Consider the following 25,303-nt stretch of genomic DNA (forward strand, 5'->3'; position numbering starts at 1 on the left):
CGTCACTAATGCGTAGAAATGACGTTCAGCAGCATGAGAAGTTATAAACGGAGTCTATCATTGGGGCCAATTTGGGCTGTGTAGATATCTGGCGCATGGTTAGGCATTATCTTCCACATTGTACATAGCAATGCATACTGTCCGCAGCTGTAATCCACTCTAGTACCTTTAGGAGGCAAAGACTCAGACGATAGTACAGAATTTCATAACTTCGCAGTCTGATTAACTTTCTCGTTGGCCTGCCTCGCTGCCTTCTTAGCCGCCTCCTGCTCCTCATCCCAGGGGATCCGCACAGCTAGATGCTTCGCCTGCGACGGCACATTGACTTTGTGATGCTCACAAGTGCAGTAAATAACCTTCCCGTCTACCGACGTCATCTCGGCCCGTATCATGGCCATCGTCTTCCCGGCCTGCATGACGGCCGAATTGATACGTACGGTCGTGCCTATGGGGACGGCTTTGAGGTAAGAGATGCTGAGCGTGCGGGTTACACCACCCATGAATCTGGGGTGAGCTTTGAGCGAGGGTCTTGGATTAAGAGGGGAGGGGAGGGGGATTGGGGGGCTTACTCCCAAAAACCGGGGTGGGCGAGGGGGCAGAGGGCTGTGGTTGTGCACATATCTGAGGGGATTTAGCAAGGTGGTATGGGGGGGAAGAGAAGTAAAGGATGGGATTCATACCGAATATTACGCCTGCGGCGCCGCCGTGCATCACGTCTAGGGAGGAACTAAGCATTTCCCTTTACGCAATATTGCCGCTTGATTAGCGAGAGAAGGTTATACCATTAAGGTTAGAGAAGCTCGATGTTATGAGCAGCTCATACAAGACCGAGCCCTCTGGCCCAGCATCTATCAATTTGACACTCTTCATCACTTCATGGTCGAAGTCCTGAGCGCTGTTGCGTCAGCTATACGCGATCACGGGCAGAGGAGCCCTATCGTCAAGCCACGAACCACATGACCCGAGGGGCGAGTTGCTGCTATGCGATGGTATCTATAGTGTTTGTTAGCTTCTGCTTTGTGCTGTATGTTGCTTGCCAACATGCGAACTATCATAAGGCAATATTTGTATCTGATGGCTGACGGGTGCCTTGCCTTTCGAACATAGCCCTAACGGCCGCCATAGCCTTTTTGCGTGCATCTTGGTCTGTCATCGTAGAGTGTTCAGGTGTAACATTACAATAGAATTTATATCTGGCACCTGAGGATCTTAATTCTACGTCTACAATGCATAGGCCGCAAAAGGCGATGCGGAGCTCGTTCGGGAAATTCAATTGCCTCGGCCTTTTCTTCGGCGCCGAATTTAGAAAATGACTTGCATCTTGCATGACGCAGCGGGAGTTGCGCAGGGACCGGGTTTGTGGCAGATCGAGGCTTACGCCCGGAAAGTCCACCTCACACGGACTCGACCATGTAGTCAGCGATTACGTCCACCACGGCTGGCCGCAGCAGTGGGGTGAGCGTCTATTTCTGTTCGTCTCCTCTCGTCTCGCACTGTATAATTGCCTTGTCTGATCCTCCTTCCCGCTCGCTGGTCGATTTGCTCTCCATCCACCACAATGGCTTCCTCGACAATATCCCCCGCGAATCGCAACAGGGTCCTCAGGGTCTTGTTCATATCTCTGCTGCTGGACTTAGTAGTACCCCCTCCTGCCCGTGCATGCCAATCCGCTAACCACCCCAGATTTCCTTCACCTTCATCCTCCCCCTCTTCCCCCAGCTCCTCGAATTCTACCGCAACCTCGACTCCGGCACCTCCAACACGCTCCTGAACAAGATCCTGCTCGGCCTCAATGCTTACAAGAACGCCTTCGCCCGCCCCATCAGCTCGCGCTACGACATCGTCCTGCTAGGCGGCGCCCTCGGCTCCCTCTTCTCGCTCCTCCAAGCCATCGCCTCGCCCATCATCGGCACGCTGTCCGACAAATATGGCCGCCGACGGGCTTTGCTGTGGTCCATGGTGGGGAATATTCTCTCCGTCACGCTGTGGGTCGCCGCGACGGATTTCCGCACCTTCCTCGCCAGCCGCGTGGTCGGCGGGCTGAGCGAAGGAAACGTGCAGCTGGCCCTGGCAATCGCGACGGATATCAGCGATGAGAAGCAGCGCGGGGCTACCATGGCGCTTGTGGGTGTGTGCTTCAGCATCGCATTCACGTTCGGGCCGGCTCTGGGCGCGTATCTTTCTACCATCACGAGCGTGGCGGCGAACCCGTTCGCGACGGCCGCGGGGTTCAGCCTCGTGCTTATAGTGACGGAGACGGTATATCTGTATTTCTGCCTCCCGGAGACACTACCTGCTGCTGCCGCCGCTGCTGCCAACATCCCCACTGTTGCGAAGAGGAGCGACGGCGGGGAAAAGGTAAGGGTGAGGAGAACGAACAGCCATACTCTCCTCAACTTCACGCACTTCACCTTCGTCCTCTTCTTCAGCGGCATGGAGTTCTCGCTGCCCTTCATGACGTACGACCTCTTCTCCTACAGCTCTAAGCATACCGGCCGTCTCCTTGGCTTCATCGGACTCGTGGCGTCGATTCTGCAGGGCAGCGTCACGCGGCGTCTGCACCCCCTACGTGTCGTTCAATTGGGGGTCCTCAGCTGTACGGCAGCCTTCTTTGCGCTGGCGCGGCTGGATAGCGAGAGGGGTCTTTATGGAGCCGCGGCGCTGTTGGCGGTTACGAGCGCGACGGTGGTGACGGGGTTAAACAGCCTGAGCAGCTTTGAGGCGGAGGCGGGAGAGAGGGGAGAGAAGTTGGGGAATCATAGGAGTTTTGGTACGATATTGTGCCCTTGTGGATATTCAACAGCCGAATCGCTGACATCGATGCAGGCCAAACGGGACGCGCGCTCGGCCCCCTGCTCTTCTGCTCGCTGTATTGGTGGGCGGGTAGGGAGGTCGCATATCTGGTGGGAGGCACGGGGATGGTAGGGGTTTGCGCGCTGGTTTTGGGTGCGCTGAAGGCGCCGCTGGGAACGGAGATCAAGAAGGGGAAGCGCAATGGGGAGGAAACGAATGAGACAGTCACGGCTGAGAAGCCGGTGATAAAAGTTCAATAGAGTACATAAGACATGATTGACGAACAATTTTCGATACAGAGTACAAGGGATTTGTTGTACAGGTCCTGTTCTCTGCTCTGCCAGCTATGCAATCGTACACGTTCCGAACGTTGCCACAACGACCCAGTCCTAACCCAACCAAAAACGCCGTAGATGCCGCAACGCGCTGAGAGAACGAGACAAGATCAACGTCTCCCCTATGTCGGCGGCGGTTTCGCAGCCCCACCGCCTCCCCTCTTCTTGCCAAACTTCTTCGACTCGGCGGCCGTCCGCTTCTTCTTGGGCGCACCCTTGCCGCGCATTTTGGCCCTGCGTGTCGGAGAGGGTCAGCACTTATTCCCGTCGCTTGTATACCATAAAATAGAACCACAAGCTCCGTGACCCCGTCCCTCCACCTCCCCCATCCTCTCTCCCTCCAAGGCCCCAAAGCCAGGTCCCACCCCGCTGCATAACACAAACAAAATATCCACATACACCTTGATTTTATTCAACCGATCCTCCTCCGCATCATTGACAACCTCAAACGTCGGATACAGATTCTGCAGGTCCTTGAGTGTCGCGACTTTGCGCGGGTAGTACGCAGCGAGCGTCGGGCCTCGGAGGCGCTGTCGGAGCACTTTGTTGCCTAGGCGTAGGCGCTCGGGGTTGAAGGTTGTGCTGAAGATGCGGCATTGGGCCTAAGGCGGAAGGGTTAGCCATTGAGTATTATGGGGGTTGGGTAGGGTGGTGGGGGCGGCGTGAAGTGTATAGCGGTGGGACGGCGCGAAGGGGGGAGGCGATGGTACCTTCATGAGGTCTAATATCCGCGACCGAGGGACCGACATTGTTGCTGTGCTGCCTGATTCTATGATCGTAGGCCGGAGGTTCAATGAAGATATTCGGCGAGCTCTGGCATCGCCGAGGATTCTCCGGAGCACTGAAGCCTCGGGGAGCCCCGCCGATTTTATATTCCACCACTAGCCATGACCGCAGAAATGAGTGGAAAGAGGAGCCACGAAGCGCCGGACGGCCAGGAACAAGCATGGAACTCACAGAAGAAGAAGAAGCAGAAGCAATCACAATTCCACAGCCCTCGCAGCACCAATCCAGACTATCACTCTCCGGACTCTCGCCCATCGCAACAAGGCCACCCCCCACGCGCCTCAGAAGCCTCAGTCCGGCGCCCCAGTGACCAGAGCAATGGCTGCGGCCCGGAGATGCCGCCTCCTCCCCTCCCTCTCCACGCTCAAGACCCACTCACCCTCCTCCGCAGCCTGCTCGACCAGCTCACAGATCTCAACACGCCCCTCGAACCGCAAGCGCTCGAGCACGCCCGAAACCTGCACAAGACGCTGTACCACAACCCTCGACAAACCGCCACCGTCGCCGAGCTAAATGCCCGCCGCCCTCCCAGCGCGTCCTACATCCCCATCCCCTCCACGCAGCGCCCCTTTCCCCGCGGTCCCTCCACGCACACCTCTCTCCCCCCACTCCCAGAAGTGCAGGACGCAGAACTGGCCACCGCAGCCTTCACCCACAGCTCCATCTCCCCCTCCGCCAGCACCAACTACGAGCGCCTTGAGTTCCTCGGCGACGCCTACATCGAGATCATCGCCACGCGCCTCATCTACGCCGCCTTCCCCACCCTCCCCACCGGCTCGGCCGCCCAGCTGCGCGAGTCCCTCGTCAACAACGCCACGCTCGCTTCATTCAGCCGAGGCTACGGTTTTGGCGAGAGAGTCAAAGTTGCTGGGGGCGAGAGGGAGGCGCATAAGGTGTGGATCAAGATCCTCGCGGACGTCTTTGAGGCGTATGTCGCTGCCGTCATTCTCTCTCGGCCGGCGGATGGGTTCAGCGTGGCCGAGGAGTGGTTGATGCAGCTGTGGGCGCCACGAGTGAGGGAGTTTGAGGCCAAGAAGGTGGGTGGAGGGAGCGTGGATACGGAGCCTAGGCAGCGGCTAGCGAATATACTACTATTCCCTCAGCTGGGGGTTAAGTTGGAGTACAAAGAGACGAGGCCTGGTCAGAAGATCAGCAGGAATGGGACCCAGTTGTTTTCGGTGGGGGTGTATTTGACGGGCTGGGGTTATGAGAGGTACTTGTTGGGCGTGGGAGAGGGCACGAAGAAAGGTATTGCGGAGGCAGAGGCGGCGCGAGATGCGTTTGTGAGAAGTGGGGAGATCATTGAGGAGGCGGGGAAGATAAAGTTAGAGGAGGTGAAGAAGAAGAAGGCTAGGGAGCTGGAGAAAGAGATGCAGGAGAACGGTGCAGGGAGGGAGAGGCTAGGGGAGACTATGCGAGAAGAAAATGATGAGATGGGCGGCGTGAACGCTGGGTGAGACTCTGATGTGGTTCACATGCTATGTTGGCCCTGGTTACCTCGAGCGTTTAGATTGGCGGCCTGGGAGTTCTATCCTCTTCACCGAAGATGCTAGGAGGCCAGCTTGGATAGCTGCAGCGACCTTTGGTACCAGGAGATTCCAGGACCCAACATCAGTCTACATATCCCACCAGTGCCATGTTGATACCGCAATAGGTGGAAGGCGCCCGCTTTGGGAAGTTGACCACGCGCCCATCCATCTAAGGCCTGTTGGCGTAAATCCAGCAGTCAAAGCAAGCGGAATTGGCTGGCTGGATCCTAATCCCCCGTAATTCCAAGCTCTCACTATCCGACAATCCTGTAGCTGGAGCCGGTGCAATGACCCCTATTAAATGCTACGCCGTCGCATCGACCTTCGGTGGGAAGCACTTCGCAACCCATGTAAATATTTGTTGCAGATGATGAGGACGGTGAGGACGATTTCGAGGTTCCGACACCCACTTTAGGCCACGGCACGATAGAAGCTGAAGGAGATGACGAGGATGGCTGAGGGTAACGATGGATAACGGTACATGGGAATATTGAGCGCTTCGTTGAGCGTCTCGATTGCCGGCTATGCCTAGCACTTGAGCGATACCGGCGTAACTACCGGTTACAGTGAAGTGATAAAGGTCTTATGGAGTCGTCGTGTATGCTTCTAGCGTCTATTGAAAGTAAAGGTTGAGCAACTGTAAAGTGACGACGCTATCTGTATAATGCTTAATAGGTCGGCGAGGCCCAAGAACATGCATATTTGTTCTGTATATTAAAGTGCATGAAGTCAAGTGTGGGAAGGTCACGGGAGAGTCATGCGCATACAGTTCCCAAGTAGATCACGCCGCTCTTCGAGGTAACTATAACACATGTAATCATTAAAGCTTAATGAAAGTAATGCGCGGATTGGCATTTACCCAAGCATCCTCGTGGACGATCCCAACGCCAATCCTTTGAGCAACCGTCCCTTCCCGCTCGATCATCATGACACTGAGATGGCACCAATCCCTATTTGGATAGATGCTTTCATCAAAGTAGGCCACATGGGTCATATGGGAACGCGACCGCTTCAACCTCGTCACAAGGATAAATTCGAAGAAGCGAGGTTCGTCCGACACTTTCGCAGCGAATATCCGACTCATCATTATTGAGCCCGCTCTTGTTCCATCCGCAGCCCAAATCACTAGGTTCGCGTTATGCTCCCAGAGTCGCCCGTGGCCATTCAGCGACTGAACTTGGCCGTCCAATTGGAATGTTGCAAGCGCGTTCTTGCATGCTAGATATCGTGGGAACCGCCACTCCTCCTCGTCCGTAGGAGCTTTAACCCGAGGAACAATCCGAGAGAACATATCGCGGCCCTTCCAAGAGGGTGGGGAACAGCCATCCCAAGGAGGCGGAGCGACAGAGACGTCTTTATTACCATCCTTGTGATAGTCAATGATGGCATTCGATGCTACCGTACTCAGACGGAAGGCGACGCCTTTGTCATTTATCAAGAACCAATGAATCTCGGAGCGATGTTCTTTGGTTGGGAAATAGGTTCCTAGCGAGGCTCCTGATATCCACCCTACCCAACTCCAACTCGGAAATCTGTTTTGCTTTCCCGTGGATGTCGGCCTTCGCTCAGGTGACCCGTGCGAGCCCTGATCGAGGACCCACCCAAGTACCTGGTCGAAGTGTCGTTCCGGGAGCCCGTACCAGAAATCCGTCTCCATAGACTGTCTGAGTACGGATTCAATCCCCTTGAAAGCGTTAAGAATATCGGCAGAGTCTGACATGTCTCTGCTAGTGTAGTCTTCAACGACAAAGTCATACGCTGTAATACCTTCATTGAGATTTCGGTATGGGGCTCTGCTCAGCCACAGGCGGCCCCAGTTAGAATTTCCCAGACTACGGCTGGTGCTATAAGGGCATATTCGATTCCATAGGGTTGTGCCTGGATAAGTGACAGCTGTCCTGTGAACATCCTCCCCAGCAGAGTCCTCGCAGAAAACGTTACAAGAGCACTGGAAATATGTCTGAACGTGGGTGAAATAGAGGACTCGTCGGGAAAGAATACTCTCTTGCAAAGTCCAACTTCTGGTCTGCCATCTGGTCTGCAATGTTACCCAGTCCACGGATCCTGACGGGAGAATTAAATTCAAACCCTGAACTTCTCGGACCTCCTGCCGCAGAGTTCGCTTCCAGTTTGCGCTGTAACCGGGAAGTCCTCCGCAGGGATCAGGTGACGAAGGTGGAACCGGATATGCGGCTACAATAGTGAGGACGGCTGCACTATATACCCGATCCATCTGTTGCAGCTGCCGTAACTTATGCTCGTCATCATCCTGAATGATACATAAAGCATCAACCCAGAGGTAGCGGAACTGGAGCTCTCTAGCGCATGACATCGCATCCTGGATTGTCTTCGGAAGTTCTGCCATTCTCAGAGCGATGGCATCTTCCTCAAGGGTTTGAAGAAAGGACGATCGCGTCAAGGTAAAATAGCGTGCCTTCCCGGGCCAGCAATAACTCAAAGCTGCGTACCGCGAGCCTTCAGGCATATAACAGACACACATCGTCCCCAAATCAATGGCAAGAAGCTCCGTCGGCTGTAGAGGCGGAACACGGTCTTCGACTTCGCGTCCAGGGGTATCGCAAAATGGTCCATGTTTTGACTCACAGGTCTCCAACCATTTCCGAGCTAAAGATATATCGAAATTTGGTTGTAGGAGCCTTCTCCCCTGGAAGATAGGGGACAATCCGAGTTTAACGGCGTCTTCACATGAAAGCTGTATATCAGCCGCTCGGTAGTTTCCTTCGAAGCCTGCTCCAACAGCAATCACGATGGAAACCCTGTAGGCTCTACTTTCAACCTGATAGTCTGGGTGAGTGTTGTCGCCGCAGCAATAACTGTGCACCCAGCACTGGACGCCTGGATGCAAGACTTCACCCAGATCTTTGAAAATCGGTTGGTCTCTCGGGTTGGATAAGGCTTTAGTGACCAAGAAGCAGAATGCGCAGCTACTGCTCTTTCTATATATCTCGTCCACTGGTCCAAGGCAGATAGCATCAGCACTTGCTCGACGGCGTCTGTTGGTCATCGGAAGCCTATGTATCTCGCGACGGAAGTATTCTGCTATATCGAGCCTCGCGCAAACAGAGCATAAAGTGGACGAGTGCAAGCCGGCGATTCGTAGTTGCTGCTGAGGCTGATCCATTGTGATATCGTGACCTTAATCGTGGTTAGTACAATTTCATCAACTACGCTACACACGCACGCGATTCGGGAATATTGACAACTTACTGCGTGTGCTATTTCGTCCTAAAATCTCGAAACCCTTTTAAGGCAGAGGCTGCACGAAGGCGGCTATGTAAGGTCCGAAAGTGACTTTCATCTGGAGGGAGTGATAGATAGTGTCCGTTTCCTGCACAACGATTCTCAAGGGATCAGACAACTATTAGTAGGGTTGATCGAGCGCACTGTCTCTTAGTCCTAAGCATCAGGCAGGCTGTGCATGCGAGGCTGTCAATCTTGGCATGCATACTGTGCTGCTGACCGGAATCTAGCCTTCAGCCTTGTACTACACCTCCACTCCACTGCTGGTGGTTAGTGTCCGTTACTACATGGTATGCACGCTGCTGGTACATGATCTAATAAGCTCCAGAAGCGCGTTTCCCGGTTCTGAGGCGGGGCTCCAAAAGTCATGCTCGGTCTTTTCACTGATTTTTGGCGCAGAGACCCAGCCTTGCACCATAACTTTTGGAGCCCAGCCTCGTTCCTAACCGGTACAGGTGTTCCACGGTTCGGCGCCTGGTCAGACCAACCTTCAGTTGATTTCAAAAGACCGCAAGAAGCTCCGTTTTGTCCAACCACATGACGAACTTCAACCCTAAGATCGTAAAATACGTTTAAATATAGTAAATCACCACCACAATAAGCTACACATAAGCTAAGATTAACAGGACATTATATTTATATATAATGCTGTAATATGCGATACTAAAAAAATAGTTTTTATAATTTTGAAGATGGGTATTTGCCTAGGAGTGGGCACTAGAGCATTGTTTATAATTAATTAAAGATAGTCTAAGCAGGCGCCGAACCGTGGAAAACCTGTAAGCGGGCTTGGATACGGTAGCAGGATGATTGAACCGTACATAGCAAAGGGTAAAGATGTCGCCATAAGTGTCTGGGCAGCATTCGGTAGTTGGAGGCGATTAGACCTTGTTCAAATCGAGCGAGACCTGGAAAGCACCAAACACTGCTATACAACTAATTCCTACTTTCGAGTCCTTGAACAAAACCTTCTACAGCTATGGAAACCTGGCAGAATCTTTATGCAAGACAACGCCCCAATTCATACTGCGCGTAAGGTGAGGAGATAGTTACCCATAACGGCGTTCAGGTGATGAAATGGCCTCCCTACTCACTAGATCTAAACCCCACTAAACACCTGTAGCTTCACCTAAAGAAGGCCATCTACAAGCTTCAACTAGATATTGAAGATCTGCTTAGGGTCACGCAGCTGTTAATGTACTTAGCAAGGTTTTACCACGTGCGTGGGCATCAACCAAGGATGGTGTATTTGAGGGGTGTTAGCGGAGCATGCAGAAGCGCTCCAAGGCCGTAATTAAAGCACGTGGCTGGTGTACGAAGTATGAAAGACCTTAACACCGTAATAAAGCTGTAGAGAGGTTTATCTGCTACGATCAAAACCCTCATCAAATTGCGACCACTAGTTATGGAGATATCCAGCTGAGTTACAATGAGGATCCCCATAGTGATGAGGTAGTCAAAAAGTCCAATGCTCTTGATACGGTACCACAAATCTGCAATCATTTCGATATCGTCCTCCAACTCAAGCCCCAATCTTTGTCTCCAGAAAAACATCGCAAGCCCTTGGAACACAGGCAAACGACAACTACAATCGCATGTCCGATTGGAACTGTCGCATAACCTATAAATCTTGGACGGTCAGGCGGGCCAGCTCGAGGTCTCTGTCCCCCTCGCTGCTTTGACCCGCAGGTTTGAGACCAGCGAAATTGCATCGACCTGAGTGAAGTACTGTGTGCTTCGGTGTTGCGTCGTATTTGAATCTGATCAACGTCGTTTCAGTACTGCTTCGAGTAGATATGGTGAGCGGGTTCGAAGTTGTCTTTGCACATTGCCCATTCGACGTTGTCGTGTCCTCAAAGTAAAACCAGTCGTCCCCGTTTTCAATGTCGAAAAAGTACTGCTCAGGTTCCGCGGCTGATTTGGAAAGCAAGGAGATATTCTCAATGTATATCAAGCCGCCCTTGACTGTGAACGAACTAAAACAAAAGAAGCGAGTTAGTAATCCATTCATGGCTTGTAGCGATAACGCGGTCGAATCAAGATAGAACACCGAGTTATAGAAATCAATGTAGAAACAGGGAATAACGTACGATGGAAAGAGGTCGAAATTCAATGCGGCGTTGCTGTGGTAGCCGCTTGGTGGAGGATAAAAAGTTACGGGAGAGGGCCATGTCAAGATATCTATTCCCGTCACCCCTCCTTCTCCAACACTCATCTGTTTCAGGCGGACCGAATCCTTCGAACCATGTTGTCGAGCATTTTGCTGCACGCTGTCGGGAAGAAGACTATCTACTTCCCAGCATTCCACCACGATTCCATCGTCTGTATTAACAAAAGCAGTCATGCGGGACTTTTGTTGAACTGGGTCGGCATCATCTGTAAAGTATCGTGTCAGTAAGGAGGTACGAAGAAATTATGATTCAGTCTCAATATGGAGCGCGGCTGATGTTTAAAAAGTAATTGATGAACGGACCAGTTACTCTAGCTCGCGGTCGTGCAAAAGCACCAGAAACCAATAGAGAGGTTAAACCGAGGATAGAGAGATTGTAGAGCTTCATAGTGGCAGACGATGGAAACTTGAGCTGCGGAGAGTTTGTAAAGGCGCGGTTGCTGCTGATGAAAAATCGGATGATGAAGTCAAGCAAAAGAAGGAGGGAAGCACCCCGAATATATACCACGAACCTGACTAACGCGGACAGACTGGTCTATCCTTCGATCGTGAAAGACTTTACACTAGTGATGCATATTCTCAAAAGGGTCCGTTGCAGAATGGGACGGCTATGCCGCAAAGAGCCAGAGCGACAGCATTGCAGCGGTGGAAGGAGCGATTAGTGGCTCCGCAACGTCATAGAATGCAGAGTTAATCAGAAGCCTCAATCACAGCTGAAACCTCCCATACCTGCAGATTTCCAGCCAGCCACAGCCCTGAAAACAACCTCAAACTCCAAACTATCTGAGGTGCTTTTAGCTTCTTGGCGCGCAGATGCCCCCGCTGGACACTTAGTAACTCTGGCTATGATCTTCCAATACATGAATGCTGCAGAATGCATGGTCACACTCAAATGGAGGAATGCCGACCTTGGGATTTAGCTCCCATCTTCAATCGATCGAAATGTGACTAGAAGCAATCTTCGGACTTCACGCTTTCAAAGCAACTGTTTCCAGAGGTAGGCAAAGTAGGGTTCGAGGGATTTAAGACATCTGGAAAACGTTAACCTTATTTAGATGGATCCCAGAAACGACCACCGTTTTGAAAGTCGGTATCCAGATTATCAGGGAGAGCGTGTTCAGCGCGATTTCCTTCAATTAGATATCCGTCAAAAGAAGGTTCAATGTTTAGACCAGAGAACCCCCCGCCGAGTAGCTCCGGCAGCCCCGTACGCCTCCACACGCACCGCTACAGATCGGGTGAACCTGGGCCAACATTGTCGGTATACTTGGCGCTCATGATGCATCGCCAAGCCGGTGAGACTCTATGAGAGGCGGAGTGAGAGCCCGTAATTCACCGTTCAAGGCAGTAAGCTCCGTTTATGCGTTCTCTGACATGGATCGAATAGGCAAATGCACATGAAATATTGCGACTATCGCTAAGACCATGCTGCCGGGCTCCACAGGACTCTATAGTCTATCAAGAGAAGTCTAGCGATGTACACCAATGTCAAAGGGCCGAGCCGGGTTGATCATAGGGACCGGCTAGGATCCGTCGGCGGCTTCGGGTTCAGGAATCAGATCGAGCAGGGCCTCGCGCGATGCAGTTTCGCTTCCATCTGACTTGGGAGGTAGCAGCGATAGTACTAAGAAGGCTTCAGCTGCTCCGCGAGTGTGTTTCGATGCAGGTCGAGGGCACGGGAAAGTGGAGGTCCGATTAATGTGGGCAGCTGAGAGATGAAGTGGAAAGGTTTCAGCCGTGCTGCGGGTAGCGATTGCGTTGATCTGCAGGCTTCGTCGATCGGACCGATTAGGACTATGCATGTAGGACGCAAAATGTCTACGTGCATACACGGTGCGGCGCGTTCGGGGATCCTTGCCGCTTGAACCGACGTCACGTTAGAACCTATCTCTTTCAACTCACGTAGGTCTTGCCCCGCAATCTTCGCTAAAGACCAGTCTTGGTGGTAAATCGCGCTTCAGGCCGCCTGGTGACCTGGCCAACAACCCAGCGGATATCGGCGATGTCATTATTGCTGAGGACGGTGATGCCGTTGGCGACGCTGAGATGCCATCAAGCAGAACGACACGCGAGTTGAAAAGCAATATCGTCCGTGTGCGGCGCCTTTGGAAAAATTTCCGGCGTTATTCTGACGTCCGTGGTGCAACTCTTTCCGGGTAAAACCCTAAGATGGCGTCCGGGCCGCTCCATGCCGATTTGTCCGACGCACCTCTTGCTTGCAGAAGCCACAACCTCTCAATCGGTACGAGCAATTATAGCAACTGTATCCCGCTCGTGTTAACCCTCTCGCGGATATCTGAACCTTTTACCCCATCTTCCTTAGTAGCTCGTATGCACACTCGCGCGGTTGGCCAGTCACCATCCAGAAGTGGCTGCTCGGGGCATCCTCATATGCGTACCAACAGGGATATTTGGTGTGACCGTAGAGTCCTTCTGCAAGCTGGTCTGGGCAGTGCACGCATGCTCAGCACCTCAGCTCAGCGCTACGCTGGCTTTCGGTCCGCCGGGAAACGGTTAATGTAAGCCACGGTGTGATGTTGACGGCAGAAGACGTCTGGCACTGCACCTACTTATGGGGCCATCTGCGACCGTTCCATGGGTTCGCTTTACCGTTCTAGCGGGTAAGGTAGCTCGCGCGAGTTTCGGGTATGCTGCGCCCCGCTCCCGCGAATGACGCAATACGGCGGTGAGTGCGGGGAAGGCTCTGTTGCATCGGCACTTGCTCGAAGGTTTCCATGGGCGTCTGGAAGCAGATGTAATCGTAGAGTCGTGAATTCTATCAGATCGGAGGTCGGCGAACTAACTAGCCGAAGGCTCGCGAACATCAAGACGCAGTTAAATAGTTGTAAGAATTATAAATAATAACCAGGAAGTTTACGTATAGGTTCTAAAAAATATGCTCGTTACTAAGATCCTAATATACTATAGTAAGCCTCTTTCGAAGCTTTAGATTCGGCCTATTAGAGGCGTTATTATGGTCATAGTGTTCCTTAACCAAATCTTGGCAATCTGATAGAAATCACAACTCAACGATTATCTCACGACGGAAGTATCCTGTCATATCGGGCCTCTCGCAAACAGTACAGAGGGTGGACAAAAGCAAGTCGGCGATTTATAGTTACTACTAAGGCTGGTCCATTGCGATATCGTGGCCTTGTTTCAAAGACTTTTTTCTGGGCAGAGGCTGCACGAAGGCGGCGATGTGCTGCTGAGCGGAAGTCTAGCCTTCAGCCTTGTACTACAGAGTATTTTTGCAAAGTGTCCGCCAGGCGATTCTATTCACGAATACGATAAACTTCTTCTCTAAGCGCTAGACTTTAAGTCCATGTCTAGGGCTGCCTTGGATGCCTTGGCTTCCAAGTCCCACTCTCGCCGGTCAAGCAAATAGACGCCGAGGCCTTCTGGACATCTATGGAGGCGGGAACGAAAGGATCTAGCAGTTGGACTAAGGCGGAGGGCACATTAGGGAGGGTCCTGTAGTCCCAACACTGGACGCGGAGACTGCACGTCCATAATAGGGGGTCTTGAGAAGAGATCGACTGACAATATCCATCAACGATTGAACCGAACCAAGGACCTAATAAGGGGGGGGTATAACCGCCTGACTTTCTCGAATGCCACTGAGTTTCTGTATCCCAAACTTCTCGTGACTCCGAACCGTCATGGACCCGAAACTCCCACACGAGGATATCGCCCAGAACTCCAACACCCCCAAACCCCAAACACACCGCTCCACCTACATGACAACGCACTTCTCCTCCTTCTCCACGTTTCCACCCCCCGGTCTCCCAACTCCTTGCGCCCCACTAACCCTCCTCCCCGGCCCCGGCCCCGGTCCCGGCCCCGCGCTTGAATGACTCGGTACCTGCTCCACAAGCGGCCTCGAGCTCCTCCTCCTCCCTGCATCCAACATCGGTGGCTGCATCGGCTGCGTCGAAGCCGCCTGCTGCATATACGCGCTCTGCTGCCTCCCGCCCCCGCCGGTGGCGCCACCGGGGCCAGATGGTCTGCTGATCGGCGCGTGCGGACTCGCGGGATGGCCTCGTGGCGGGTGATACGGCGTGCCGGAGGCGGCTTGTTCGTAGGTTGGAGGCGGAAGGTCGTCCCTCTGCCCTGTCGCCCCACCTCCGCTCTGCCGACCAACATTCCCAGACCGTCGCGGCGGGATAAGCGGGCGAATCTCCTGGCCCTGCGGCCGCCGGTTCTGGTTCGTGTTGCGGATAGCCTCGTGGTCGTTGTTTTCATGGCTGAGGAGCTGCTGCGTCAGCTGGTCTTCGCGCCGGCGACGCGCCTCGGTCTCGCGGTGCAGGCGGTCTTCTTCTTCTTCCTGGAGCTGGAGCGCGAGGGCGAGGTCGTGGTCTTCTTGCTCGGCTTTTGAGAGGGTGGATTTGGCTTGTTTGACGCCGATGATGTTGGCGGAGGAGCTCTGCGGGGCGGTTGTGCCGGACTGGCTTGTGCCGCCTACTACGCCGGTTTGTTGGGCGGAGGTGGAGGCGTTGGATACCGTGCTTGGTGTGGGTTTGCGGTTGCGGGACTGTACGGTGGTCCAGCCGCTGTCGCCGACGTCTAGCATGCTTTGCACTGGTCGCTGCTGCTGGGAGCTTGTTCGCGGGCCTGCGGGAGTGGAGTCTGAGGCGCCGCCTACGGGTCGGAAGTCGCCGGAGTAGAGCTCGCTGCCTTGGCCATTCACGTCGACTAGGCTTTCCCAGACGATCTCGTCGTGAGTTGAGTAGCCGGCGTCGGTGACGAGGGTTAGCAGCTGATGTGTCCGAGGCTCCTTGTAGAGCGTGGAGAAGTGGTCGTTGCGGAACAGGATAGCTACTTGTCCCGGCTGGAGGGTTTTGGAGATTGTTTCAAGCCCGTAGTCGGTCAGCTGGGTGGGCCACCTCTCTAGGAAGTCTTTAATGCAGTGGATGTCTTCATAAAGATTCTGCTCTTCAGGCGAGAGACCGTGCGACTGCAATTTGTGTTCCAGCTCTTCCTCCCTGAACTGAATGTTTTGGGCGTCCTCGAACGTTCTTGCCGATCTCTCAAAAGCTGCATATGCGCCCGACTCGCTCGGGGGAATCCAACCGTGGATGAGTGGTATGCTAAACGTGCTGTACAGCCGCATTTCCTTCGTCTCCTCGAAACCACCTGTTCTTGCTTGGCCACGAAGCGCCGGGTGGACGTCAGCTAATGCGGCCGCGCTCGAGTCCATCAGGTTTGGGGCGGCCTTCGGCGCAACAAATCGCGGATTGACATTCATGCCAGTGTGCAATGTGATCAAAAACCCGTACAGGTCGCCTACATCCGGCAGCTCTTGCGCAGCTCCACCTCTACGTCCGGACATCAGCTCGTCGAAGACTGCATCCAAGAGCAAGCCCAGGGACACCTGCTCCCGCGTTCGCAAAGTCTCAATCAGAGCTGTTTCTTCACCAGCGGGTGTCGTTAAGACTAAGGCATTGACTAGTGCAAGCAGGGGACACGGGCCATTGGCGTTCTGGATGAGAATCGGTGCCGGCCTGAGACTGCGCTTATTCGCATCATACCAATGGATGTGCTTAATCTGGTAATGCTCCTTCCTTTGCCTGTTGGCTCTGGTTATCGGAGTCTCCACTTCTGGCCTACTGGATGCAGGACCGTTAAGCCCGACGTCTACTTGTGGCCGCGGAGGCTTCGGCTGCGGTACCCCTTCTGTAGACGTCCGTGGCGGCAGCTCTGGAGCGATTTCTTGTGCAGGCACAGTATGGTCCAGGTTTGTTATCGCAGCTTGTTCACCCCTGTGCCACTCTTCTTCTGCCTTCCGTTCCTGCTCGGCTTTCGCGGCACGCTCTGTCGCAGCCGCTGCCTCCATCTCCCGCCTCTCCCTTTCTTTCTGCTCCCAAGCTTGTTGCTCCTGCCAGGTGCGGTGGAGTTGTTGGGGGCTATCGGACTGTCCTGAAGGTAGCCGATGGTTCCTCGATGTGAATGCATCCAGTGAAGAGATATCCATCCCCGGATCCCATGCGCTGGAGGCATTCGAATGGTGCCTCGGTTCCGGCGACGGTCTTTCTGTCTCTACCGGTATCAAGGGTGGCTGCTTCGAGGCAGGTGACGGCGGCATTGCTTGGCCGGAGCTGGTGCCTGACTGTGTGTTGAGCGACAACTTGGACACGCCCTCTACCGGCGAGCGGTCTGACGGTAACTCCACAGGCTGGGCATTGATCTGAGAGGCTACTGGCGCCGACGCAGGCACATCGCCCCATATTGAGGCGCTGCTTTCAACCCCATAGCTTGACTGCCCGGTTGACTGCATTCGCAAGTAAGGGTTCTGGGACTGGAGAGGGATTGGCTCGCGGTATGAGCTCCCTGTAACATTGGGAGAGATTGGTCGAACCCCGTCCGACCTTTGGCTCTCCTGTGATCTCCTCGGTACGCCATCGGGAGGCCCTACTCGTAGAGCTGCTGGTAAACCATTCTCGTCTCGGCTGGCTGGACGCTGACCCTGGGCAACCTTGAGCGGCGCGGGCAGGTCTTCCGGTGTATGGTCTGCTGCGTCCTCACCGTCATCCGTGTCCCATGTATCAACAGAACCGACGTCCGAGTTGCTCCTAGACCGCGGAGCGGAAGCTGCCCCGCCATCCTTGAAGCCGGGTGTGGGGAACTCTGCAGATGGCCGGCTACCCTGAGCACCGTCGAGGAAGGTAGGAGGCATGTCGGTGTTGGGAGTGGTAGGATATGGTGGATTGTTTGCGGCCTGTTGGAGGGGTCGAGGGACCAAGTCCGGCCTCTCGTTGCTTTTCATCACCATCTTGCTTCGCGCTCAGCCAAGACGCTTGGAGGCGCGGACACTCGAGAGGCTTCGTATATCTAGGGAGTGCGCAATAGCACACGCGCCCCACGGGTGGTTGTGGCTTCGCGGGCGTCGGAGGATGTAAGCGCAGCTCGTGATAGCTCAAGGAGCTGAACAGACAGAGCGAAGGTAATATACGGGCGGTATGAGTGAGTGCCTTCAGCGATTTGTTTCTCGCTTCGCAGTCGGTTAACGTAGCAGCTTCTGTAAAGGAGAGTATCTTTGTCCTTGGTATGCTAAAGGCGAGCTGCTTGCGCGGCACTGCGCGGCCAAGCACTCGTATGCGGTTCATCGTTCGTCACTGGCAAAGCCACAGTGAGGCGCAAGCTGGGTGCCTTAGGCCTCGACGAGCTGAAGCCGCGGCATCCTAACTGACCGCCCTGGGGGAACTACAACGCTCTTTTTCTGCCACAGACATTGAATTCATGCCTTCAGGCTTAAAGTAATTCGAGAAGCCGACCGAACAGCTCTCAACGTCTGATGTTGTTTCCTTGAGGTTGACAGGCGCAAACACTAGCCTACGATAGTAGATCGGATTATGGATAACTCTAGTGCTATCCACTCCTACGTCCGCCCGAACACTCACATAGTGCTGCGACTACCTTCAGGCCTGTCGAAGATAGTCGAGATCCAACCGAATACGTACGTGGAATGTGAGCATACACGACTAGCTATCTTCGTCTCCTTCCAGACCGAACCACATTCTCACAAGTCAACGCAGCACCATATCCATAGGCAAATTCGGCGCATTCTCCGCAAACCTCCTGCTCGGCCGGCCATACTACCTCACCTTCGAGCTCTCCGACCCAGAGGATGGAGTACTATCCACAGAGCTACGCGTTGTATCCCCCACGGAACTCCACGCAGAAGCCCTCTCCAGCAACCATGCGACACCCGCCGAATCCCGCGCCGAGGCGGCGGACGACACCGGCGGCGTGGAATTCGACATCGTGGGCGAGAACGGCGACGTCCTGATGCGCAGTAACCGGCTCACCGTCGACGATCCGACGCGCCAAGCTCTGTCTATGGAAGAGATCGAGGAGCTCAAGCGAGCGGGCTCGGGTTCGGGAAAGGACATTGTCGCGAAGATCATGGCGAGCCACCAGGCGCTGGGCGAGAAGACGTCGTTCTCGCTCGCCAAGTACACGCTGCGGAAGACGAAGAAGTACATGAAGCGTTTTACGGTCCTGCCGCTGGACGTGTCGATGTTGGCGCAAATACTGCTGGAGAGGGAGGCGCCGAGGATCATGGAGCTGAGGGAGGAGATGCTGGGGTTGATCAGTGCTTGGGCGAACGTGCACTACAGCGGTGACAGCCGAGACTCTACAAACGGGTCTGGTGTCGGGAGGGTAGGGGGCGGGAGGTGGCTCGTTGTGGACGACACCGGGGGGCTGGTCGTGGCGGCTCTGGCGGAGAAGATGGGGATACTGTATCCGGAAGAGGCGGACGAGGAAGAGACACTACCCGAACAAGAGACCACAACGGAATCGCATCCCTCACAAGCACGGCCAGTAGAACCAGCCCTCAGCGCCGACGCACAATCACCACCCCCACCATCATCCGACCAAGCGATGCCCGACGCGCCTCCAACCTCCCACCCCCTCTCAACATCCGACCCAACCCCCTTCTCTCCCTCCCACACACGGCGTCCTCACCCCACCAATGCACCCCCCGCCATGTCCGCCCCAACCAACACCCTCACCCTCCTGCACACACACGCGCAACCCAACCTCTCCCTCCTGCGCTACTTCTCCTACGACGCCTCCCTCACTCATCCCCCCACAACCACTCACCCCCTGCACACGCACCTCAAAACGCTCTCCTGGCTACAACTCCTGCACCCCTCGTCTGACGCCGCCTATACCGAACCTCTCTTGGTTCCCGAGGCCGAGCTCGCGACCTGGAAGGCGGGGAAGAGGGGGACGTACTACCGCAAGCGGCGGCGGTGGGAGCGGGTTAAGCGAGTCGTGGACGAGACGCGCGCGGGCGGGTTTGATGGGTTGGTTGTTGCGAGTTTGCTGGATCCGGTCGGGGTGTTGAGGGCTTGTGTGCCGTTGCTGAGGGGCGCGGGACAGGTTGTGGTTTATAGTGCGACTGTGGAGCCGTTGGTTAGGGTTATGGACTTGTACTCGAGGGAGAGGAGGACGGCGTGGGTGGTTAGGCAGCAGCAGCAAGGTCAGCAGCAGGGGAGAGGGGCGGCAGGTGAAAGTGGTGGAGTAGGGGATGAGAAGAAGGTCAAGAGGGAGGCGGTGAATGGCACCGAGGACGTGGAAGCGGAAGAAGCGGACGAGGATTTCCCGGTCAATCCTACGCTGCTGCTGTCGCCGATGCTGCAGACGGCGAGGGTAAGGAGCTGGCAGGTCCTTCCTGGACGGACGCACCCGCTCATGACGGGCAGGGGCGGCGCCGAAGGCTACCTCTTCACTGCGACAAGGGTGTTCCCTGTGGAGGGAAAGGTCGAAGCCAGGGGCAAGTTCTCCAAGAAGAGGAAGGTTGAACCAACTAACGGAGCCGCGTGACCGATGGAAATGGCGGCGACTGAGGGGCGAATGTGTTGCATGAGAAAAAGCTATGAAAGCTGTATAGCATGTATATTGCTCCGTACGACAGAGCGGTCAGCGGCAGGAGCTCGTCTAGATATCTGCAAGCACATCGCGCTTCATGGAGCGCCTTTTGCTACTGCTACTGATATGAGCAGTCTGGAGTTCCACAACGCCGGCAAAATGCTCATTGCTCAGCTTTCAGGCTGTGACCCAGACTGGAAACCTGGAATCTGCTCCTTTTCAGCTGATTCACAGCGCCTTGCCCATGAATTTCCGCTTCGTGTAACTCAACCACCACTAGCACAACCTCGTCAGCACATCGGCCCTCATACCAAGCCCAAAACTCGCCTCACTCGAAAAAGAAAAGCCCACACTCACCTTACTCGGCGCATCCCCCTCCGCATACACCCTCCCCAACAACCTCCCCGCAATCTCCTGGCGCAGCTGCATCAGATACCCCCTCAACACCTCCGCCTGCCCCCTATCCCTGGGCGCCTCAAACGCCTGATTAAGCGGAAATCCCGCATCCCCCGGCACCTTGAAACTGCTATCCAGGCTCACATTGCCCAGCGCTTTTTCCCCCTCGCGCCGGCTCATACCGGGCTTCAGCCGAGACAAGCAGTCCGACACGAAGAGGATCCCGTAGATCAGGATGCGGTCCGCGGGGCCCTTGATCTCGAAGTTGCGGAAAAAGGTGTTGGCGCGGAAGAGGGAGAGGATCTCGTCGACGGGGTCGTAGGAGGGGTGAGATGCGTCGATGATGAGGTCGTTTTCGGTGGGGGAGAGGGGGGGGAGTTGTTGGGCGGGGCCGCGGGTGCGGGTGCGGAGGGGAAGGAGGGCGATGTTGCCTATGGGTGTGTAAGCAGTCAGCCCATCTAAGGGTAGGCATGGAGGGGTGAAGATGCTTAGGGTTGTGGGCGGAATGTACCTATTATCTGCTGGTTGGGCTCATCAAGGAAGATGGAGTGGTAGGCCTGGGTAAGTGGTTAGCTATGGCTGCTTTTCCAAGCTAGCGGTGATTCTTACCGGCATCGTGAGGGTGGGTGCGGTCTTAGAGCTGTAGAACGTATGCGCTAGATAGCAGGTACCCCAGATTCAATGGTGGATGTTCTGATGGCGTAGGGCTGAAGTGGGATGTCAGTCAATCTGATTAGATCTTGAGGCGGTCAATTTACGCGTCTCCCCCAGAGCGCGTCTCCCGACGTCGAGAACTGTCGTAGGGTCAGACCACTGCTATTTTTTGAACTTCGATAGCTGCGCGACACCAAGAATCATAGCCAATTCTGCCCATAAGCTTCATTTGCCGGCAAGATGTCCGACTTCGAGGATGACGAGATGGACCTAGATGCCCCGGCGGTGCAGAGCGCAATCAACTTCAGCTCGAACAACACCGCGAAGGGGAAGAGAACTGCGGCGAACCTACCGGTGGAAGCAGAGGATACACTGCCCTGGTATATGCTGCATATTAGTCGGGCAATACAGGGCTCTAACAGCCGCACAGGGTAGAGAAGTATCGGCCAGTTTCTTTAGATGATGTATCCGGCCATCAGGATATCCTTGCGACCATCAACAAGTTTGTGGACTCAAATGTAGCTTCCAGACAGCCTTACACTCTCCAAAACATGTGCTAAACTGTGCCAGCGACTCCCTCACCTCCTCCTCTACGGGCCTCCCGGCACAGGCAAAACCTCCACCGTCCTCGCGCTGGCGCGGCGGATATACGGTACCAAAAACATGCGACAGATGGTGCTCGAGCTCAACGCCAGCGACGATCGAGGCATCGACGTCGTCCGCGAACAAATTAAGACCTTCAGCAGCACGAAACAGATCTTCACCTCCGCACCACCCCCAGGCTCAACGGCCGCTCTCGCCTCCTTCAAACTGATCATCCTCGATGAAGCCGACGCCATGACCGCAACCGCTCAAATGGCGCTGCGGCGCATAATGGAAAAATACACCGCCAACACGCGCTTCTGCATTATAGCCAACTACACGCACAAGCTCTCCCCCGCGCTGCTGTCACGCTGCACGCGCTTCCGGTTCTCCCCGCTCAAAGACGCAGATATACGGCATCTCGTCGACCGAGTAATCGAGGAAGAGGATGTACAAATTGCGCCCGACGCCGTGGACAGCCTGGTCCGGCTGAGCAAGGGCGACATGCGGCGCGCGCTGAACGTGCTGCAGGCTTGCCATGCGAGTAGCACGCCGCTGCAGCCGCCTGGGAAGCCACCGCCGGATCCGAAGACCATCCAGCGCGATTTTATCACCGAGACGACTATTTACGAGTGCATCGCCGCGCCGCATCCGGACGACATCCGCGCGATACGGGACACGCTGTTGCAGAGCTCGGATGTGACGAGTTGTTTGCTTACGATTAATCAGCTGAAGACTCTGAAGGGCCTGGCGTTGGCGGATATACTGACTGCGCTCGGGGAGGAGCTGGCGAAGCTGGATGTGCCGGCGCAGACAAGAATCACGTGGATGGAGGGGCTGGCGGAGGTGGAGTATAGGCTGAGTGGAGGTGGCAGCGAGGTGGTGCAGACGGGGGCGGTGGTGGGAGTGGTGAGAAATGGGGCTGAGTTGCTTGCGAGGGCGAAGAAGTAAGGCTCGTTGCGGGATTGGAGTAGCACGGCTTTTGGGCGTAACTCATCCCGGAGGCGAGGATGAACACACCACTGAAGCACTATTTAGCGCGCCGAAGGAGCCTGTGCGAAGTTCAGAAGTCCAGCCGGCTATAGGGAGCGTGAGCTCCAGCTGCAGTCTGGGTCGTACGGCGCTAGGAGCATCGAGCTAATCCATGTAGAAATATATCCACTGAACCAGCCGTTTTAATCTTCGTTCAAGTTAAGGAACTTAGAGTACGAACTCGTCACCGTGCAGCTGGGGGGCGGAGCGCACTATAGGATCGTGTTCTTCTAATATATGACTATCATTGTCTTGGTCTTATTTGTGTTCTTCCAGCAACGTTTCACATGCACACCCTTGGATGTCCTATTCTTGAATGTTCTGTGTTATGCTTCTCTGTCGTCTGTTGACGGTATTGATATTTCGTGTACCGCGGCCATGGTGGCAGCTACGCGGCGCAGCGGGCGATTTGTAGGCGGAGCTCTACGGTCAGGGCTTGACGCTTCCAGATCTGTTTCCACTATCCCAGTAGGAATCCTCATGCCTTAGTCCCTCCCTTACCCTCTCCTCTGCCAGCTTCCTTGACCTCAGACCTCCCCGGTCCCTTGGCCGCGTCTCTAACCCCAGAGCAGCCCGCTCCCATAACGCCCTCTCCTCTAACCTCAGAGCAGCCCGCTCCCTTTCTCGAATCATCTCCACACGGAGGAACTCGTACTCTTGCATTCGTTGCCTCTCCTCCTCCTCTTCGCGCTCAGCCGCCTCCCTCTCCGCCTCGTCTCCCGGAAGTGACCAATCATCAGTGGAATTGAGCGGGCCTGCTAATGATGAGTCTTGTGCGCTTCGGTCTACCCCTTGACGCACGTTACTGTCAGCTTCAGGAGTTGTCGCTTCTTCGTTGAAACCGCGTGGGAGAGCGAACAACGCAATCCGCTGGAGATCATACGCAAGATGATTCTGCAGGCCGTTTACAAATGGGCCGTTTTTGAGGCATATAGGGCAAGTTGACCGTTCGTCTTGTAAGCTGGTCTCGGCCAGCTCAACTAGATCCGGTATTTGGTCTTCTGTAAGACGATCGGCGTGCTGCGCACGGAGGTGGTCTGCCAGGAGTTCTGGAAACCGAAAGACCGCATCTGTGTGCTGATAACACTGCCAGACCTTCCGGTGTGAGTGAGCTTCGTGCTCAGCCCACTGAGTCCGACTGCTGTACATTTCGTTGGGTTCGGCGCAGTCATTGTATGTGCAAAGATATGGCTGAATGTCTCGGAGTACATGGTTCCTACGACGTATCAGCCCATATATCACGCCGGAAATAGTTGTGCTCTGGCCATTCTAGAAGTTTTGTACCTATTGACATTTCACACTGCTATGAGCTGGTGCAGACGCAGTTTCTCGCAGAGTTCCATCAATGACAAATATGAACCACAAGGTCGATGTGGCTGTTTTAATGGAAGGATTGGCTCACCTCCACGACCGTCCCTTGCCATGCTTCGCTGGGCATAGCACGCAACAATAAGGACAAACCTGATGAAAACAATGAGCGTCAACGCAATCAAAGCTAAAGACGTTTGTTCCTCTTACGAAATCTTGACCATGAGCTACCATTCTCGGTGGCGGCGGAAGCTCTACTGCGTGCCTTTCGACATCCCAAGCAGTGCTTGCGTAAGAAACAACAGATGCTGAATCGAGTACATCATCCAGTTTCTTATCATACATAGCTGTCACCTCCGTCTCCGGATACATGGTTGGCGGTGGTGTGGTCGATGCATGTTCTTTGATGATGGTCTTTTCCGCTTGGGTATCGATCGTTATGTCAACTTCGGTTTGTACTGGTTTCTGTAGCATTGAGAACGAGGGGTTAAACAGTGAAGGACCAGCAGCGAGTTTGTCGGCATGTCGACTCCAATACCTAATCTGTCTTCGGCGGTCGGTAACTGCATGAGTAAGGCGCTTGAAAACTGCTTCGTTCTTTAGCACTTCCTTGGATGAGATCGGGATACCAAAGCTTCTGAAGAGATCTAACATAAAGCCTTCGTCGAACTCTGCATACTTCTCAAAGATGTCGACCTTCTTGAACTGAGTTGCCGTCGAGGTCTCTGCCATAGGGTTCTCAGGTACGGGAACAGGAAGTCCTACAGTTATACTAGGGTTCTCAAGCCCCTCAGTCAGTGTCTCAGAGCTTTCGAGCACGTCCAACCAATCTACAATTTTTTGTCATGTCTCTCCCCCAATGTTTCTTGAAGTCGCCGGGTCTTCCGAGTCTACCGGGGCGAGTTCCCGGTATGCTCTGGCCTTGATTGATTTAGGTCTCAAAGCGGGGTTTCGTATCTTGAATGACAGCTTGTTCATGTCACCCAGTATACCACAGATCGTGGACAAACGCATCTGCAGTTCTGCAGGTTGGTCGCTGCCATCTCCATTATTGTCGTCGGAGTCACAGCCGTCGTCCT

General features: G+C 54.6%; 10 protein-coding genes across 10 annotated transcripts; 4 read left to right on the forward strand and 6 right to left on the reverse strand.

The window, feature by feature from the left end:
• Positions 1–203: 203 nt before the first annotated feature.
• W97_05739 (uncharacterized protein) lies at positions 204–711 on the reverse strand (the record flags this gene model as incomplete). The annotated part of the gene is made up of 3 exons (XM_007783621.1): positions 204–504; positions 570–621; positions 681–711. The coding sequence occupies 3 exons, from the start codon at positions 709–711 to the stop codon at positions 204–206; spliced, it is 384 nt and encodes a 127-aa protein (XP_007781811.1).
• An 847-nt stretch (positions 712–1,558) lies between these two features.
• Positions 1,559–3,053, forward strand: W97_05740 (uncharacterized protein; the record flags this gene model as incomplete). Its single annotated transcript, XM_007783622.1, has 3 exons — positions 1,559–1,636; positions 1,684–2,770; positions 2,827–3,053. 3 exons carry the CDS (start codon positions 1,559–1,561, stop codon positions 3,051–3,053), a joined length of 1,392 nt encoding a protein of 463 aa, XP_007781812.1.
• A 197-nt stretch (positions 3,054–3,250) lies between these two features.
• W97_05741 (uncharacterized protein) lies at positions 3,251–3,877 on the reverse strand (the record flags this gene model as incomplete). Its single annotated transcript, XM_007783623.1, has 3 exons — positions 3,251–3,362; positions 3,528–3,730; positions 3,839–3,877. 3 exons carry the CDS (start codon positions 3,875–3,877, stop codon positions 3,251–3,253), a joined length of 354 nt encoding a protein of 117 aa, XP_007781813.1.
• A 138-nt stretch (positions 3,878–4,015) lies between these two features.
• Positions 4,016–5,371, forward strand: W97_05742 (uncharacterized protein; the record flags this gene model as incomplete). The annotated part of the gene is made up of 1 exon (XM_007783624.1): positions 4,016–5,371. The coding sequence occupies one exon, from the start codon at positions 4,016–4,018 to the stop codon at positions 5,369–5,371; it is 1,356 nt and encodes a 451-aa protein (XP_007781814.1).
• An 892-nt stretch (positions 5,372–6,263) lies between these two features.
• On the reverse strand, positions 6,264–7,163 carry W97_05743 (uncharacterized protein; the record flags this gene model as incomplete). The annotated part of the gene is made up of 1 exon (XM_007783625.1): positions 6,264–7,163. One exon carries the CDS (start codon positions 7,161–7,163, stop codon positions 6,264–6,266), a length of 900 nt encoding a protein of 299 aa, XP_007781815.1.
• A 7,447-nt stretch (positions 7,164–14,610) lies between these two features.
• On the reverse strand, positions 14,611–17,646 carry W97_05744 (uncharacterized protein; the record flags this gene model as incomplete). The annotated part of the gene is made up of 1 exon (XM_007783626.1): positions 14,611–17,646. The coding sequence occupies one exon, from the start codon at positions 17,644–17,646 to the stop codon at positions 14,611–14,613; it is 3,036 nt and encodes a 1,011-aa protein (XP_007781816.1).
• Positions 17,647–18,226: 580 nt separating this feature from the next.
• W97_05745 (uncharacterized protein) lies at positions 18,227–20,207 on the forward strand (the record flags this gene model as incomplete). Its single annotated transcript, XM_007783627.1, has 2 exons — positions 18,227–18,330; positions 18,410–20,207. The coding sequence occupies 2 exons, from the start codon at positions 18,227–18,229 to the stop codon at positions 20,205–20,207; spliced, it is 1,902 nt and encodes a 633-aa protein (XP_007781817.1).
• Positions 20,208–20,480: 273 nt separating this feature from the next.
• W97_05746 (uncharacterized protein) lies at positions 20,481–21,263 on the reverse strand (the record flags this gene model as incomplete). The annotated part of the gene is made up of 4 exons (XM_007783628.1): positions 20,481–20,528; positions 20,610–21,079; positions 21,160–21,205; positions 21,258–21,263. 4 exons carry the CDS (start codon positions 21,261–21,263, stop codon positions 20,481–20,483), a joined length of 570 nt encoding a protein of 189 aa, XP_007781818.1.
• A 279-nt stretch (positions 21,264–21,542) lies between these two features.
• On the forward strand, positions 21,543–22,835 carry W97_05747 (replication factor C subunit 3/5; the record flags this gene model as incomplete). Its single annotated transcript, XM_007783629.1, has 3 exons — positions 21,543–21,682; positions 21,733–21,820; positions 21,873–22,835. The coding sequence occupies 3 exons, from the start codon at positions 21,543–21,545 to the stop codon at positions 22,833–22,835; spliced, it is 1,191 nt and encodes a 396-aa protein (XP_007781819.1).
• A 510-nt stretch (positions 22,836–23,345) lies between these two features.
• Positions 23,346–24,956, reverse strand: W97_05748 (uncharacterized protein; the record flags this gene model as incomplete). Its single annotated transcript, XM_007783630.1, has 2 exons — positions 23,346–24,132; positions 24,568–24,956. The coding sequence occupies 2 exons, from the start codon at positions 24,954–24,956 to the stop codon at positions 23,346–23,348; spliced, it is 1,176 nt and encodes a 391-aa protein (XP_007781820.1).
• Positions 24,957–25,303: the final 347 nt, after the last annotated feature.

Source organism: Coniosporium apollinis, assembly GCF_000281105.1.
Source record: "Coniosporium apollinis CBS 100218 chromosome Unknown supercont1.28, whole genome shotgun sequence".
Lineage (NCBI taxonomy): Eukaryota > Fungi > Ascomycota > Dothideomycetes > Coniosporium > Coniosporium apollinis.